A 15712-nucleotide genomic window follows, 5' to 3' on the forward strand; every position below is an offset into this window, starting at 1 on the left:
TGGTACATATAGTTTTAAATAAAATAACATAAAAATATGCCTTAAGTCCTCGATAGACGTGAATGATATCACAAATAAATAAGATCCTTATGTGTGACTTCTCTAGTAGTATCCACACGTACTAGATCATGAACTTGATATGATCTGTGAAGTTCTAGCCTCTTGGATCAACAAAACCTTTTCTAAACAATATCAATCCTTTTGATGGAAGAAAGAGAGAAGTGAAAAATGTTGGTGCGGTTAGCACTAACGGTCTAACTCAGGTTTTGATGAATGACAAATCAGGTTAAGTTAGGTTTGTTGTTGCCTGACACTTTTATCAAGTGTGCAGGAAAAGTCCAGCTAGGTCGACGGGCTGACCGGATAGCTGGCGAGAAGTCCAAGCGGGTCGACGGGCTGACCGGACGCTTGGCGAGAAGTCCAGCTAGGTCGACGGGCTGACCGGATAGCTGGCGAGAAGTCCAAGCGGGTCGACGGGCTGACCGGACGCTTGGCGAGAAGTCCAGACGGGTCGACGGGCTGACCGGACGTCTGGCAGGTAAGTGAGGTAAGTCACTGGAGGGGAGTGACTGCGAGGACGCGTTCCCGGGTAGGGAACATTAGGCGTCGATCCGGCTTAGATCCATTTCGGATTTCTAAGTCGAGATCGTGACTAGATTCCGGTCTCGGAAAGACGGAATCTAAGTCATACTTTGCTCATCTATAAAACTGTGCTAACATTCTTTGCTGCAGGTACATTTGCCTCGGACTAACCTTTTCTTGCAGGAGAAGGACTTTCTGGAGAAGAGGGTCCGGCCCGGAGGATCCGAGCGCCGGAAGGCAAATTTCATCCAGTAGTCGTCGCCACGTGGAGCATCATGGTTTGTGCAACGTCACATTCCGTGCGCCGGAAGGATCCAGCGCCGGACAAGATATAAAAGAAGCCCAGGCGAGCTTGAATCAATCATCAATCGAGAACTTTTCGATTCTGGTCCTGCCGCTCTACGTTCCTGCGACGCTAACAAAGCTCCGACAAAGTGCTTCTTCGTTTTTCTTAATTTCCTTGTCGGTATTACTTTGTTTCATTAGCATTTCCTGTATTCATTTTGTAATTATATTCGAATTGCTAGTGATTGCCCAACGAAAGTGGTCAAGGACCACGGGCCTTCGAGTAGGAGTCGTCACAGGCTCCGAACGAAGTAAAAACAATTGTGTCTACTTTACTTTTCCGCTGCGCTTATAATCGATATTTTCGAATCGATATTCACCCCCCCTCTATCGAATCTAACGGTCTTACAAGTGGTATCAGAGCAGGTACCGCTCTGATTTGGTGCAACCACCAATCAGACAGGGGGTGAAATATTTTTTTTTAATTCCAAACTGATATTATTATCTTTTTGGAAGATTTTTTTTTCCGTTACACTTAGAGTTTCTATTTTTTCCCGCACTGCTAATCCAAGACGAAGTCTTGGGATTTTTTCCAGTTAATTTAGTGTGTGCAGGATAAGATGTCTCAACAAGAAGGCTTCAGCACAGTTCGTCCTCCCCTATTCAACGGGGATGACTTTTCGTACTGGAAGAGAAGAATGGAGGTCTACATGAAGACAGACTACGACCAATGGATGAGCGTCACAAAGGCTTATAAAATTCTAGTAGACAACTCCGGGAAAATAATAGACCCTGAAGAATGGACAAATGATTTAAAGAAAAAGGCGTCAATTGAAAACAAAGCCATCAACACTCTACACTGCGGACTAACACGAGAAGAACTGAACCGGGTCGGACCGCATGAAAACGCTAAGGAGCTCTGGGATAAACTGATCGAGTTGCACGAAGGAACAAGCGACGCGAAGGTAACAAAAAGGGATTTGCTGTTAAATAAAATTTTTAATATAAAAATGCAGGAAGGAGAAACGGCAAGTCAGCTCCACGCGAGGGTCAAAGACATCCTCAACGGTCTCCACGCGATAGGTCACCAAATGGAGAACCGAGACTTAATAAGGTACGCGTTAAATGCTTTTCCGCGAAATAATTTGTGGGCATCAATTGTAGATGCCTACAAAATTTCAAAAAATTTATCTAAATTAAAATTGGATGAACTCTTCTGTGAATTAGAACTTCATGAGCAAACTAACGCAGGGAGGTGTAGCTTTATTCGCAGGTTCCTCTAAAGAAAAGAAGAACAAACCCGAATCAAGAAGATTCCGATCAAGACTCGAAGACGAACACCTAGTGAACTGGTAAGGAAAATGTTCACCAGGAAAAGAAAAACTTCAGAGAAAAGATCTTCAGAACAGCCGACTCAAGAAATGTCACATGTTTCGGATGTAACAAAAAGGGGCACTACAAGAACGAATGCCCAAGATTGAAACTTGACAAACCAAAGTCAACAAAGAAGAAAGCCCTCAAAGCAACATGGGACGATTCCTCCTCAGACGAATCAGAGGGAGAAAGGCAAAAGCACCAAAGTCACCTCGCGCTGATGGCTCGCGAAGCTGAAACGGAAGACGAATCAGAGGAATCGGAAGACGGGTCCGAACCCGAATCGAGCCACGAGTCCGCACTCGTTTCCGAAGGTTCCGAAGAGGTATACCTAAACTTAAATCATAAATTCTTTAGAATTATCTCGTGTTTAAATAAAAAATTAGTTAAATTGGAAAATGAAAATAAATCGCTTCTTGAGGAAAATAAAAACCTCAAGGAACAATTAAAAAATTCGAATCCAACTCAAGACCGAACACTTGAGGAGGAGAATTTATCATTGAAAAGTTAAATTAATAAGTTAAAAGAATTGTTGGAAAAATTCACAACAAGATCTAAAAATTTAGATTTAATTCTAAATAACCAAAAGGCATGCTATAATAAAACCGGACTTGGATATAAGTCAAAATCAAACAAAACCTTTAAATCATTATTAACCCAACACAAAGCAACTAAACAAGCTTGGGTCCCGAAAGCATGCTTAACCACGCAAGTAGGACTTAATCAATTCTATATACCTAAAGATAAAATACATTATATAAACTTGAATAAATCAGATCAAAAACTAAAAAATAAATTTAACTTAAAATCAAAATTCAAAACTCCACAAAACTTAGACTATCACCAAGTTGATTATAACTATAAAAACAATCGACACAAACCCAAAATCTAAATTAATGGCCAATAATTCAGGGGGAGGCTCCAGCACCTCCAAAACTAACATACCCGACAGGGTAACCCAAAACAAACTAACCCGACAGGGTAATCAGGATTAGTTAAAAAGAGACCGAGGTTAACTTAACTCATGGTACTGGTGAAGTTTTTGGATGATAGTACGTTAGGGAAGCTTGGGCATCGCATGTCTAGAAAGATATGACTTCGATCTGGTGCATTTGGCCAAGTGGAACTGACCGAAGCTACCCTTAAACGAATCCTAACCAGTTAGACCAAGATTTAGTACTAAGTTCCGTGGATAGGACTATTCGGAAAACTTCGAAAGGTTGGTTACTTCAAATGATGTCCCTGTGACTCACCAAGCTTAGAAGTTTATCCGAAGAATGCCTATTTGTGGAAACCAAAACTAAATCTGAATCTAACACAAGTTAAACCAAAAGTCTGTAATCAAACCAATTTCATCTCACAAAATCATAGGATTCCCTGATTGATAATATAGATCGGGTGAGATGAATAAGGCTTAATTTAATTTTAAAACATAAAAATTAATTTCAAAATTTTAATTTTAAACTTAAAAATTTTAAAACATAAAAATTAATTTCAAAATTTTAATTTTAAACTTAAAAATTTTAAACATAAAAATTAATTTCAAAATTTTAATTTTAAACTTCAAAATTTTAAACATAAAAATTAATTTCAAAATTTTAATTTTAAACTTAAAAATTTTAAACATAAAAATTAATTTCAAAATTTTAATTTTAAACTTAAAAAAAAAAATTTATTTTCAAAATTTTAAACTTAAAAATTAATTTCAAAAGTTTTAATTTTAAACTTAAAAATTAATTTCAAATTTTTTTAAACTTAAAAATGAATTTCAAAAATCTTAATTTTAAACTTAAAAATTAATTTCAAAAATTTTAATTTTAAACTTAAAAATTAATTTCAAAAATTTTAATTTTAAACTTAAAAATTAATTTCAAAATTTTAATTTTAAACCTAAAAAAAAAAAAAATTTATTTTCAAAATTTTAAACTTAAACATAAAAATTAATTTCAAAAATTTTAAACTTAAAAATGAATTTCAAAAATTTTAATTTTAAACTTAAAAAAAAATTATTTTTAAAATTTTAAACTTAAAAATTTTAAACATAAAAATTAATTTCAAAAATTTTAAACTTAAAAATGAATTTCAAAAATTTTAATTTTAAACTCAAAAAAATTATTTTCAAAATTTTAAACTTAAAAATTAATTTCAAAAGTTTTAATTTTAAACTTAAAAATTAATTTCAGAATTTTTTTTTAAACTTAAAAATGAATTTCAAAAATCTTAATTTTAAACTTAAAAATGAATTTCAAAAATTTTAATTTTAAACTTAAAAATTAAACTCAAAATTTAATTTTAAACTTAAATTAAGTTTTCAAGATTTTAATTTCAAAAACTTAAATTAATTTCAAAATTTTAAAAACTTAAATCAATTTCAAAATTTTAAAAACTTAAATCAATTTCAAAATTTTAAATCTTAAAACTTAAAAACTAGTTTTCATCTCAATTAAAAAAAAAAAAAAAAAAAAAAAGGTCAAAAACCCCTAGTATTCCCGGGCGCCCGGAAAGAGTCCGGGCGCCCGGAGTGCCCTCTAAATAAGGGGCAGCAGGCGCCCCCAACCTCTGCCCCACTCATTCTCACTTTTGCCAAGGTTCACTTTGAACCTCAGTGCGAAAGTACTCTAAATTAAATTTTCGTGCGGTGAAGACGCTGTTGCGATTCAACCGAGGTCGTCAAATCTATATTTTTTCGATGGCTCCTCGGTAAAATACTCTTCCCCTCTCTAAAATATTTTTTTTGTTGTTGTCTTCTAAATTTTTTTATATATTCTTTATATACAGTAAGAAACGAACAAATACTGGTGCTGGACCCTCCAATGCTAGTACAGACCCTAGGTTTCCCACAGACGAACTTAGGATTAAATTTGAGTCCACCATCTATAAGGCCATTAGGACTACCTGCATAGATAGAGCGTTCTTCCTAAGGTCATGTCCCTCTGCCTTAGAGGTTATAGGCCACTACAATTTAAGGAACCTTGTAGAATGTACCAGTCCAATAAACATAAGTCTATGTGCCGAATTTTGTAATAACTTAGTAAAAGTAGATGACTTCACCTATACCACTAGGGCAGCAGGCACTGATATCGTATTTTCCCCTACGACTATCAGAGAGTTTTTAGAGTTGCGTCCTTCTACCTGCTCCTTTTTGTGCTATCCTCCGAGGGATCTACCGTTCGACGATCCCTACTCACATATTACTCTCGATACGATGTATTCGTATTTTTTTGGGGGAGAGAGAGATCCCACTGTGACACAGTTTAGGTCAGTAGAACTTAGAGTCCAGGACTACGCTCTTTATAGAGTTGTAGTTCTTTGTATTTTACCACTGACCACTCGGGACATCGCTGTGATGCGCCCATTCCATTCATTCCTACTTTATGCCCTGATTCATAGGTTGGAGATTGACATTAGCCTACATATCTTCTCCACCATCACTTACGCAGCCGGATACGTGACTGACAGTCGAGTCCATATGCCATTTGGTCACATTTTGACAGCCTATATGTCCTCACTGCACATTGATGTCACTAGAGGAGACGTTGCCCATATGACCGAGTTCGATGTTATATCCTCTCGGAACTTCTCCTTAGCCGGCATCCGGGTAGGTAGAGATGACGGGACTATGACTTGGCGGAGGGGGGCACAGCACCAGCCCGATCCAGACGCACAGATGGACGAGTTCATGCTCGCACTATTTCCGGAGGAAGCCGCACCGGCTCCACCACCACCCCCAGCTCGAGCACCACGACACGCTCCCCGCACTCTAGCCGACCGTATGACCGGACTAGAGAGAGCCATGGCGAGTCTCCAGCAGGAGAACTCCGATTTTCATCGGGACATACGGCGAGAGGTTGCCGAGTTACGAGCTGCCGGGGACACCCGCCACACTGAGCTGATGACACTTCTTCGATCCTTGGGATCTGGACCACCCTCTTCAGCATCTCAGTAGCTTTAGTGATGACCTACTTCTGTAGCTACACTATTTGTAAAATATTTTTGAATTTATCTAGTGACATTTCAAACTTACATTGAATATGTTCTTGCTCAATAGACTAGGATCCTTCATAAATACTTTCAAAACTGATTTTATCAACTTGTAGGCTAAACTTGTTTGTTTTCAAAATTTCCATTTTTAAACTTTCAAAAACAGTTTTGGCCTTAGACTAGTCTTACATCCTTAGAAAGCATGTACCCATAGGTTTAGTTCTTGAGCATCTCACCAACACCTTAGGTTTACCTTGCTTGTGGTTGATAAACATAGAAAGGGGTGAGATGCATAGGCCATCTGTCTGGACTTAAGATGCTTATTTCAGTGCATCAGTATAAGTCTGGACGTTAAATACAACTCAAATATTAATCAGATTAAAGTTCATCAGTCGAGTCAAACACTGACTGATTATAATTAACTTAATCTGACTAACCAAGTGAAAGCTACTATTTTCTAATAGTTAGTTAGTACCTAATTGGTTAGACAGCTGGTTAAAGTTAAATATCAAATTCAGGGGGAGAAATAAAACTACTTTAGTTTTCCAAATTAAATTTTAAACTTAAATTTGAAAATCAAAGTTTAAAAATAATTTGTTTAAAATTGTGAAATTTTTAAACTCACAAACTTTTTATCCTTTTTACCTATTCTTTGAAAACTGAACTTTTCAAGTATCTTAAACCATGGTTTTGAATCTAATACTTTTAAACTTTGAAAAATTTGATTTTGAAAAGCAAACTTTACAAAAACATTCCAAAAATTTTTTTCTTACGTTTATCAAAACTCCTTTGAAAACTAAAAGCAAAGATTTAAACTTAATTTTACTTTGAAAATTGTCCTGAGTCTACTACTTAAAGATTTGATTTTACTTAATTTTGACAATTTAATTTGAAGGATAAATTTTACAAAATTTAGTTTACAAACTAAGCTTCTCAAAGTTATTTTCCTTGTTTTGAAAATTGAATCTTGTACACTTAGTGTTGAAAAATAAATTTCAATTAGTTTTGAAAAATAGAGTTTTCAAACTTAGCTTTGGGATTTTGGTTTTGAAAACTTATGTTTAAGTAGCATTTCAAAGTTGAAACTTGTTTTGAAAAAAAAAAATAGTTTTTACCTTATACACTTATGTTTGAAAATTAACCTATCTACACTTAGCATTAAAAACTAAAAGCTAATGCTTTAAACAAGTTTTCAAACTTTATACTCCCCCAAGTCAATTTGATCTTTTCTTGGATTTAAAAACTCAGTTATTTTTCAAGGACTTATTGTTTTCAGTAATTCTCACTATGTTTGTTTACCCTTGTTTTTTGATGTATGACAAAGGGGGAGGGTTAGGTTGGTTAAGTTAGAGCAACTTAATGCAAACTTGAAAAACTAACTTAAACCTTAAAAACCTCAAAAATCATGCTTGATTTTTGCATACTTTTTATCACTAACTTAACCAGGTTGTCATTCCATCAAAAAGGGGGAGATTGTTGGTGCGGTTAGCACTAACGGTCTAACTCAGGTTTTGATGAATGACAAATCAGGTTAAGTTAGGTTTGTTGTTGTCTGACACTTTTATCAAGTGTGCAGGAAAAGTCCAGCTAGGTCGACGGGCTGACCGGATAGCTGGCGAGAAGTCCAAGCGGGTCGACGGGCTGACCGGACGCTTGGCGAGAAGTCCAGCTAGGTCGACGGGCTGACCGGATAGCTGGCACGAAGTCCAGACGGGTCGACGGGCTGACCGGACGTTTGGCAGGTAAGTGAGGTAAGTCACTGGAGGGGAGTGACTGCAAGGACGCGTTCCCGGGTAGGGAACATTAGGCGTCGATCCGGCTTAGATCCATTTCGAATTTCTAAGTCGAGATCGTGACTAGATTCCGGTCTCGGAAAGACGGAATCTAAGTCATACTTTGCTCATCTATAAAACTGTGCTAACATTCTTTGCTGCAGGGTACATTTGCCTCGGACTAACCTTTTCTTGCAGGAGAAGGACTTTCTGGAGAAGAGGGGTCCGGGCGCCCGGAAGGCAAATTTCATCCAGCCGAGTCGTCGCCACGTGGAGCATCATGGTTTGTCCTGCCACGTCTCAGCCCCGGAAGGGATCCAGGCGCCCGGGACAGCATATAAAAGAAGCCCCAGGCAGGAGCTTCAGAATCAATCATCAACTGAGAACTTTTCGACTGCTGGTCCTGCTGCTCTACGTTCCTGCGACGCTAACAAAGCTCCGACAAAGTGCTTCTTTGTTTTTCTTAATTTCCTTGTCGGTATTACTTTGTTTCATTAGCATTTCCTGTATTCATTTTGTAATTATATTCGAATTGCTAGTGATTGCCCAACGAAAGTGGTCAAGGACCACGGGCCTTCGAGTAGGAGTCGTCACAGGCTCCGAACGAAGTAAAAACAATTGTGTCTATTTTACTTTTCCGCTGCGCTTATACTCGATATTTTCGAATTGATATTCACCCCCCCCCCCTCTATCGAATCTAACGGTCTTACAAAAAAGAGCTCTACCTTCAAACCTTTCCAAGGGTGACTATTTATTGCTTGAAGAGATAATGCCTCCATTATTTCTTCATTTAAATAGAATTATGATCTCCATTAATTAGGAAGATGAAGAATTATAACCTCCATTAATTCTTTATTTAAGTAGAATTATGACCTCCATTAATTCTTCAAGGAAAATGAAAAGTTATGTACTCTTCAAATTTTCCAAGAATCACCATGATTGTGTCTATCCAAATTCTTTACTCTTTGGATCAAATAAATCTATATTTGATCTTGATCTATTCTAACTTTTGATATTTTAGAATTAATTAATAATCCAATTAATTCTTATTGATTAATTTTAGTATCCACTAAAATAATCAATTATAGATAATGTTCATGTCCACGTGCTATGTGTGCGACACTCTAGGTTTTAACACGAAGGTAGTATAAATCCATACACAGACAAGGTAACCATCTAACAATAGTTTTTAGTCACCCAGCATGATAAAATTAATATTAGTCTTAAATTATAAACCGTCATTAATCGATTACAGTGTAATTTAATCTCTTCATCTCAATTAATTCAGTACATTATGCATCATTACCAAATTAATTATTTTGCTTGATTTTCAAGATATAATAGACTTCTCTTGAATGATAAAATCATTCCTCCCATGCCCATGGATTTCAAGTTACTAATATCTCTATCAAGTGGCAAGATGTTAACTCCTAATCCAAAAGAGTGATGAATCCTTTATTAACTCAATACTATTCTCTTTATGCTTTATCATACACCCAACTGCTATATTAATCATAATCTGCTTAAAGACTACTTTTAACGGTGTTAAAGTACATAACTCTACGTATAAAATAAATGGTCTTAAGTCAAAAGATCAGTTACACTCGTTCATAAGAGGAATGACTAATGATACTTAATATGTGATCTTCTCTTAAGTGGATCGTGTCTAGTGTACTTCTGAACTCAAGGTACCCCCAAGTATAACTTGGATTTCTATCCCTTGGTCTATTTCGACCTAGTCATACTGAGCATTGATCTAGATATCAATATTCCCTCTAGATATTTATTCGATCAAGGACTATTTTAAGATTAATATACTCATTAATTCATGAAACTTTATTATTAATTATATATGTATAGAAAAATAAATAATTAACGATAGATACTTGTCTTTATGAAATAATTATCGATAAAATACATAAGAAGTATCTTGACACATAAGTACACACACTGACAATTGCTTTGAGTGGGTAGAGAGGATGATGGAAGTTGAGTTAGCAGCGAATTTAGGTATGGTCGTGAGAAGGGAGATGGAGTAGAGTTGAGTGAGGATAAAGTTGTTAGGTGAAGAAAGAATGATACAATAACCCATAGTCGTTATTAAAGATGGATTTGTGGCAATGCATGGTCTTATCGTAAATCATTGCAAATACAAAAATTATACTACTTAAACCATAAACCATGCACAATTGTGATAGCAATATAACCAACTTGCCTAAATGTTGAAACTTAGAAATCATATTCTATCACAACATTGCAAATAATTATTAGCTAACCTTTAGCCTTTATTTCTTGTGATGGATGCTTTACATGAAGCAAAATCATTGTAATTAAGTGTCACAAATAGTATATATTCTACCATGAATGTATGATGCCGGGTATGATAATAATTATTTTGCAGGCTAACGAGAGGGGAGATTAGAGGAGAAACATAAGAAGAGAGAACTCAAAAAAAAATTTAAAAAAAAACTCATCAAATTTATAAGAAAAAGGAAACTTTGTTATTTAGAATAGAGAGTAATTCCTTAACACCTAAACATGACTCTTATATAGACCACAACCTAAAACCTAAATAAAGAAAAAAAATACAATTAAGATATCTTAATTCTAATCTTTTAAAGAAAGAAAATAAGTCTTTTACCTGAAAAGTAAAGTATAAATAATTAACAGATCTTAATTCCAATCTTGTAAAGAAAGGGAATAGATCTTTACCCATAAAGAAAAGTAATTAGGTGAATGACCTTAACTCAAATTAAGACGCGGATCACAAATCCTCTCTAATAAATATCAAGAATACGAAAATTACTCTAAATAATTTAAAAAAATAAAAATTATCAAAAATATTAAAAAGACACCGAAAAGGATTTAAACGGTGGAATTTGGGGTTGAAATTTAGCGGTTATAGTTTCACCCGAACAAACATAGGTTTTGGAATTTTGTACACGTGGTGACAAATTAAGCTTGATTCTAAGTGTCGAGTCAAAAGTTATGATCATTTAAAATTTGAAGAGTCATATTGAACTTCAACATGAGTTAGGCTTGTATCAATGTATCATGATGGTAATAGATTATTTGGCTCTTAACAAGTGTTCTTTTAAAAAAAAAAAGAGAGGAAAAAACAATGTCATGCCACTAAGTAAGGTAGAAAATTAAAATAGCATCCAAAGAGCATCTCTCTTTTAAAATTTTTAAAACAGACTTCACCCATAATTTAATGCTAAAATAAGGATCTACTTTCTATATTGGAGTTGCTTGGTATAAAATAACACTATTTAGAGCTGCTTTCCATAAAATAACACCACCCTTTGTTGTTTTGTACAAAGCAACTCCAAAGATAATTTTCAAGGAGGGTTGAATTGCTTAGATATTTTTTATTTTTTTTGCTGCTAAATAAGTACATTTGATAATTAAAGTTTTACATCAACAATCATAAAAATACTAAAAATATATGAAAAAAAAACATAGATTATTTTTTTAAAAAAAATCTTTTATTGGAACAACGTCATTCCACTAAAGGATTCCTTTTTATATATATAATTTTGTTTAAGTAAAATGACACTGTTTTTATCAAAATAACACTGTTTTACTAAAGCAAAAAAAAAAGGATTGATTTGCATTCCGCAACGCAACCTTCTTCTTTGACAACGTTACTGTCGGAGAATGAGCTATGTGAGCCGTGCTGTTGTAGGCTAGGTGCGGGTTGTTGCTGGCATTTTTTTTGTTTTTGTAGGCAGCTACTAGGTTAGGGGAGGCTGAAACCTCCCTCAGCCTCCCCTGTGCATTTGGCTCGGGTGGCAACCATACCTATAGCCAAGTAGAGGTGTCAATTCAGGTGGGTCGGGTCGGTTGAGTTTTTTTTTTTTTAACCCAACCCGAACCCGACCCAAACCCAAGTTCAACCCAAAACACCTCAACCCGAACCCGATCAACCGGAACCTAACCCATATAACCCGAAAATCTGATTCAAAACGATTTTTTTAGGCTATTTTCCCTATAATTCTTCACTTTTATCTCAATACTCCATCATTATCATACAAACATGATATTAATATACATAAAAACATCTAAATTTTTAAAATAAAATTTGATTTAACCTCCAAAAAATCCACAAAATCCTATATTTAAGTCAACCCAGGTCAACCCGACCCAACCCGAAATTTTTTTACTCTCCAACCCTCTAACCCGAACCCGAAAATGCCCAACCCAAATCCGATTTTTTTCGGATCGACTCGGGTTGGATCGTCGGGTCGAGTTCATTTTTGACACCCCTATAGCCAAGTCATGTCTATGAGATGTACCCTCTATGGCTTGGAGGAGAAGACACAGGTGCATGTGTTCTTTAGATGTTGGCCGGTTAGCCAGCTATGGACGAGGATCAGATGGTGGTCGGATATCCAATCTAAGATGAGCACGCACACGAGGATGTTGAGGGTCTTCCGGCTCTGCTATTAATTTGGAGCATGTCATCTATGATTCATCTTATACGGCGGACGAAGAACATGAGTATGTTTGAGAGAGTGAGTTTTGAGATAAAGATGGTTTTCAGAAAGATCCAGTGCATGTGTAAAGATCCCTTGGCATCTACTCAGATCTAACACTTTATCCTATATGAGTAGCAACCTAATTAAGGATCCTTTTGTACACTTGCTACTTTCTATATATACATTTACAGTTCATTCAAAAAAGGAGAATATACAAGGGGAATTTCGAGTATGAAAAAAAAGTGAGGATCCCTTTTTGATAAATTTTAGAAAAGGAGCGTCCTTTAATAAGAATAAAAAAGTCTACTTTATTCCTCTTCAAATTGCATACAACTGTACTCCCAGCTGGATTCTTTATCTTAAAATTAATTCAACTGAAATAAATAACTGCACAAAGGATCATTTATTCTAACAAACAAACAAACAAACAAAATTAAATATCTTCATTCCCAGTGGCATTCTCTGAATTAAAATTCATTAACGAAAATAATAATTGCACAAAAAAAAATGGCACTGTGCTGTAGCTAGTTTGTGAGTAAAAAACGTGCGGATATATTTTGGTGCTCCACAGCATAGTGTTTAGTGTACTCTATGTATAAAGATGTACTGGCCGACAAAAGTTATAAAGAGTTGTTTCTTTCAGATCATTGCATAAAAAGACAGACAAACTGTGACATGCATATACTTGTTGTTTTCAGGACTTAACCTTCTTCAGATCAATTTCATTCTTCCAAATCCTTAAAATTTAATCAGTTATAATTATATCACTTGATCTCTTGAAATAAGTACTATAGAATTGAGACTATGGCTAAAGTATACAGCCTAATCTTCCCTAGCTCCCAATGTGCAGTATAGATTAATATATATTACATTGGTCGACATGAGTACTAGAGAAACATATGTTTAAATGAATTTTAATTTTCTTAGTAGTACTAATAATAATTGTATGAATGAAATTTCCTTTATTACTTATAATTAGTGATCCTTTCATACAATCACAATTTTTCATCACTAATATATAGCACCTTAATTATGAACATTATATAATATGTAATCTTATCATACAAGAGTACTGTCATATATAAATCAATTAGATATATGGATAGACAAGGAGCATTATATATATAATCAGGATTTGCAATAAATAAAGCAATATTGTCATCATGATTTTAGCATCATGACTAAGGGGGTGTTTGGTTGATGGGTTTAGGAATGAGGGAATGAAATGATAGTAAAAGATAGCGTTTGGATTGTGAGTTTGTGAATCACATTTTGGGAATGATTATCTGGGAATCAACCAAACTCATATAACTTGATGGGTTTCATTTCCATTCCTATTCTCATTCCACCCTACTATCAAACTCATACCTATAGTCATTCCCATCATTTAACCAAACGCCCCCTTAATACTCAGCATCATTATATATAGAGAGAGAGATGTTTTTTGTTGTGAGCATTGAGAAATTTGAAGCATAAATATATAGTGCTATGTGTAGAAAGTGCATCTAGCTACTTATGGAGAAGCACCTTTATGAATCTAATAAAATTGAAGAATTGCTGTTATAGGATATCACACTAATATTCAATAGTTAACCATTTAATCATCATGAGATTAAAGTTAATTTGTACAAGAATACCAAGGATGAATATGTTGTACTATGTACAGGGAGAGAGAGCATCATGGAGCATGAACTAGTTGACATCAAGTTTTCCTTTTATTTTGTTAAAAACATGCTCAAGAATCCCTGCCATGAAGAAGAAATTAGATAAAACTATATATCGCCACTTATGTTTCACAATCTCTGATCTGTGCCTTTCTTAATTACTATTGTTAGTCAGAAGATAAAAGGAAAATGAAAGAACAAAGAAAAAAAAAATCATTGCTGTGGCTGCCATGATCAAGGAAAATATGCATTTTGTTAGGACATATATATATATATCAAACATGAATTCTTCCATGGTATATACCATCCACAGATCTAATATATTATATTGGTCATCTATAAAATATGAAAAAATTAAAATATTTACTACCCTTTATGACATCAAAAACAGATGAAAATTAAATTTGTATCATGTATTGTCTTGAACTAGCTTCATATTGTAAGAAAAACTGGGCATAAATGGAATTCCTTTGTCAGACATGCATCGTTAACTCATAGAAAGCAAATAAGTCAGTCACACAAGATCAAACAATATAATCAAGCACCAATTTTGTGGTCGACAATCAACTCGAATCGGATCGAAGAAGAAGAAGAAGAAGAAGAAGGAGTACCTTAATTAAAATTAGCTGGAAAATTAATTAAAGCAGTTGAGGCAGGCAGGCAGAGGGATCGCTAGCTGCTGGAATTAATTATTTCTATCCATGGGATGAAACGCGAAGGGAGCAGCACCGGCGGCGCCAGTTTGATCTCTGGCGGCGGCGGAGGAGGAGGAGGAGGAGGCGACTCGATCGCCCTCCATCTCTCGGTACTTTTGCAGGTACCTTCTCATGGGCTCGACGTAGTCGTCGAATCCGAGGGCGTTGAGCGCCCAGCAGATGTCGTCGCCATTGACGGTCTTTCTCTTCTCCTTGTGGCACTTTTCGGAGGCCTCCCCGGTGACGAAGCTGATGAACTCCGACACGCACTCCTGCATCGTCTCCTTGGCCTCCTTGGAGATCTTACCATTTGGGGGCAGAATCTGCTTCATGATCCGCCCCACGTTGGCGATCGGGAGAAGCCTGTCCTGCTCCTTGATGCCGCTGCCGCTGCCGCCGCCGCCGCAGTCTTCGTGTTGTTTCTCATCAGGAGACTCCATGCTGCCTCCCTCCCTCTATGGTATCAGCAGTCACAGTAGTCAAACTCAAACCTGCCCATCAGGAAGGAGACGAACTCATACATGCTCGCTCGCTCACTCACATACATACGTGTATATGTATACCCTTGTTAACTAATAATACCTACTTTAACCATAATCATAACCATAACCATAACCATGTGATGGTGGAAGTAACAGGAGTTGAAGAAGGAGATATAAATTAACCATGGTTAGGGTTTGGAAGATTCTCTTGTTATAACTTGTGGAGGTACTTGGTAGGTAGTGATGGGTTAAAGGAGAGATTCTGGTCAACAGGAGAGGAGAGGAGAGGAGAGGAGAAGACAATTCAAAGGACGCAGAGGGAGGTGAACAATTATTGGGTGCAGGGAGGAAATGGTGGATGAGGAGCCAGCCAATGATTGGACCCCACGTAACAAT

At 35.9% G+C, this 15712-nt stretch overlaps 1 protein-coding gene across 1 annotated transcript; it reads right to left on the minus strand.

Annotated features, from left to right (window-relative positions):
- Positions 1–14510: 14510 nt before the first annotated feature.
- On the minus strand, positions 14511–15427 carry LOC122024249 (nuclear transcription factor Y subunit B-1-like). The gene has a single exon (XM_042582826.1). It carries the CDS (start codon positions 15272–15274, stop codon positions 14825–14827), a length of 450 nt encoding a protein of 149 aa, XP_042438760.1. The 5' UTR covers positions 15275–15427; the 3' UTR covers positions 14511–14824.
- Between the last annotated feature and the right edge of the window lie 285 nt (positions 15428–15712).

This window comes from Zingiber officinale, chromosome 9B, assembly GCF_018446385.1.
Source record: "Zingiber officinale cultivar Zhangliang chromosome 9B, Zo_v1.1, whole genome shotgun sequence".
Lineage (NCBI taxonomy): Eukaryota > Viridiplantae > Streptophyta > Magnoliopsida > Zingiberales > Zingiberaceae > Zingiber > Zingiber officinale.

Coding starts and splice junctions, on each gene's coding strand:
- LOC122024249 (XM_042582826.1), bottom strand. CDS start 15,274: ATGGAGTCTCCTGATGAGAAACAACACGAAGACTGCGGCGGCGGCGGC.